Source organism: Sminthopsis crassicaudata, chromosome 6 (genome assembly GCF_048593235.1).
Source record: "Sminthopsis crassicaudata isolate SCR6 chromosome 6, ASM4859323v1, whole genome shotgun sequence".
NCBI classification, from domain to species: domain Eukaryota; kingdom Metazoa; phylum Chordata; class Mammalia; order Dasyuromorphia; family Dasyuridae; genus Sminthopsis; species Sminthopsis crassicaudata.
This window is the reverse complement of record NC_133622.1, coordinates 244,401,641-244,405,056: the sequence shown is the minus strand read 5'-3', so window position 1 is coordinate 244,405,056 and position 3,416 is coordinate 244,401,641. Positions and strand designations below refer to the sequence as shown.

Here is a 3,416-nt window from a genome sequence, read left to right as displayed (position 1 = left end):
AGAAGCAGCAATGAACATGTTGGGTTTAACAAATTCTTACAGAATTGAAATTTTACAACTATCTTTACTTGTATTTGGAAAAATAAAATATGATCAATGAAAAACAATTGCTAAGTTTATAGACTAGAAGACTTGGATACTATAAATGTATTTGAGGTTTGCCAGCTGTGTGAGTCCATATGGATTATCATATGTGTTTGAAAAATTCTTTAGGATCCATCTACTGCACCAGAGATCAGTGGTGTGATAGATTACATACTGGAGTTGGAGGCAAGAGCTGAGTTCAAATTTTGTTTCAGTTAGCTAGCTAAGTAAATCTAGGTAAGTCATACAACCTCTCTCAATCCTAGCTTCCTCATCTGTTAAATGTGATAGTTAGACTCAATGGTTTCTGAGTTCCTGAACATCTTAAATCTATAATTCTATGACATTTTACATATTTCATTGATAATTATGAAATAATGAGCTAGTGTTATACTTAAAGCTTATCAGAGCTGAAAAACACGTTAAAACGTGTCCTTTTAGATTTAAATTGAAAGGAGATCCAAGAAAGTTGAACATACAATTAAGAACTAGAAAGACTCTTCAAACATTGGGTGAAGAACATCAGGGCCAAAAAAAAAACTTTAAAACATTGAATATCAAAGTTGCAAGAGAAATTTTATATTTAATCAGTTGTCCAGGCTTATCATGGGTACCATTTATAACATCTCTAGTACATTCTCTCACTTCTCATCTCATACTGCCACATTTGGGGTCAGGTTCTTACTACCTCTGGACTATTACAAAACTCTAATGCTTGATCTCCCCACCTAGAGACTTTCATCACTTCATTTCATTCTCTATTCCACTGTCAAAATGATCTTTCTAAAACTCATGTCTGATTCTAACATTTCCACCCCAATTCAATTAATTCCTGGGACTCCTTATTAAACTCAAGATGAAATATGAAATCCTCTGTTGGAATTTAAAAACCCTTTATAGCCTAATTTTTCTTACCTTTCCTATCTTAAATCTTACTGGTATTTTCAGTGGCTATCCTAAATGCCTGGTATTTCCTCTTTCTTCCCTTCTGTCTCTAGCTTCCATGGCTTTTTTCAGATCTCAGCTACAGCCCAACCACCTACATGAATACTTTTCTGATCCTCCTTAATTTTATGTTTTCCTTCTGAACCTACTACCAATTTATTCTGCACATATCTTCTTCATATACAGTTGCTTCCTCATTGGGACTGTGAGTTTATTGAAAATAGAAATCAATTTTTGCTTTTCTCTGTATTCCCAGCATTTAGCACAAGATTTGGTATATAATAGGTGCAAAAGAAACCCCAGGGAACTGGCTTTAGGAAAAATATGTAGAATATTGTTACTGGGAAAGAAACTAGAATATAGAATATAGAATATTCATCCTAGAGGAGATCTTAGATATTAAAAGATTCAATGCCAATGTTATGTAGATAAAAATAGTAAATGAAGAGATTTGCCAAAAGTCATCTTTGAAAGTCCTCAAAACTCCTTATTTCTGTGATTCTACCATTCTACTAATAACATTGTTTCTTATTTTATCTAAACAGTTACTGGTAATTCAGTTTAACTTTGTACTTCTCTTTGGCAGATGAAATGTCTTCTCCCAATACTTTCCATCTTAACCAGTCCACTACTACAGAGTTTGTGTTCCGAGTGTTCACCACCTCCCCCAAGATCCAGGCCCTCCTCTTCTGCTTCTTTCTCCTTCTATACATAATGACTCTCTGTGGTAATACTGCTATAATCTGGGCCGTGTTTACCCACACTTCCCTCCATACCCCCATGTACTTTTTCCTGTCCAATCTGTCTCTTGCAGAGATCTGTTACACCACTGCTGTGGTACCACTGATGCTCTCCAATATCTTTGGGGCTCAAAGGCCCATCCCATTGGCTGGCTGTGCAGCTCAGATGTTCCTGTTTTACACCATTGCAGGTACTGAGTGTTTCTTATTGGCTGTCATGGCATATGACCGCTATGTGGCCATCTGCCATCCCCTGCATTACACCCTCATCATGACCCAGAAGCGATGTGTCCAACTCATGGTTGCTTCCCTCAGCTTGCCTTTTTACCTTGAACTTCATCTCACAATATTGATATTCACCCTCCCCTTCTGTGGTCACCACCTGGAGATCAACCATTTTTTCTGTGATGCCCCACCTCTCTTACGTCTAGCATGTGGGGACACTCGAATGCATCAAGCTATTATATTTGTTGTGGGCTTCTTTATTCTGACTATGCCCTTTGTGCTTATCTCCATTTCCTATATCTTTATTGCCAATACCATTCTACGAATTCGCTCTGCAGAAGGGCGCAAGAGGGCATTTTCCACCTGTTCCTCCCATCTCTCTGTGGTCCTATTACAGTATGGCTGTGGCATCCTGGCCTATATGCGTCCTAAGTCCAGCACCGCAGAGGACGAGGACCGACAGCTTGCCTTGGTATATACCTTTGTCATACCTTTGCTCAACCCTCTCATTTATACCCTAAGGAATAAGGATGTCAAAGATGCACTGAAAAAATCCATGAGCTGCACAGCAGCCTCTAAACCTCCATGAAAATTTGGAATACAGAGTTGTTCAGACAGCAAAAATAACTAATTCCTATGTATAACATTTCACATACTATTATTTTCTACAATGGCACTTTTTATTCTGAAATACAATATGTCTGACTCTATCATTTACTACAATGAAGATAAAGGGAGATCAAATGATCACTTGTTAGTGGTCTTCTAAATGGAAAATATTCTTTTACATTTTTCCAACTTCTGAGAGTCTAGTATGTTTTTTTTTTGTTTTATTTGGTACCTTCCTGGTGTCAGCATCCTCTTTGAGAATGAAGGACAAACAACTTTTCTCTCACTATTTTTATCTTTCATGATCTCCTCCCTTTCATTTGTTCCCTGTTTTCTGCTTCTGTGAAGCATGATCATAAGAAAGAGAGTAATTCTGGTGGAGCCAAGATGGCTCTGACCTTCTTTATAGTCCTCATGATAATTAAGAAATCCAGCCTCTGAATTAGCTCTGGATGGGCAGACATACAAATATTGGGAGTGCAACAATTATCAGCAGAACATAATTTCAAAGATTGCCAAAAAAAACATCCTTTTCAATAGGAAATGGGAGGGAGGCAGCTAGGGCAACCAGTACAAACACTAGAGCAGACAGCTCAGAGTCCCAGGGCAGAGAATTTACAGGAAGAAACAGACCAGAAAAGATCTGTTTCAATCACAAATGAGAGAGAGGCAGCAAAGCACAATTAGCTGACCACAAACTTCAGCACAGACAGAGCAGAGCCCCAAGGCAGAACAGTCTCAGTGTGGCAGTGAGACCTCTGTGGGGGCAAAGGGTTTGCAGGAAAAAGTGGACCAGAGAAGGTCTGTTTCAAT

At 38.3% G+C, this 3,416-nt stretch overlaps 1 protein-coding gene across 1 annotated transcript; it reads left to right on the top strand.

Moving 5' to 3' along the window:
- Window positions 1–1,620: 1,620 nt before the first annotated feature.
- On the top strand, window positions 1,621–2,583 carry LOC141547841 (olfactory receptor 10Q1-like). Its single transcript, XM_074276464.1, has one exon. The coding sequence runs from the start codon at window positions 1,621–1,623 to the stop codon at window positions 2,581–2,583; it is 963 nt and encodes a 320-aa protein (XP_074132565.1).
- The last annotated feature ends 833 nt before the right edge of the window (window positions 2,584–3,416 follow it).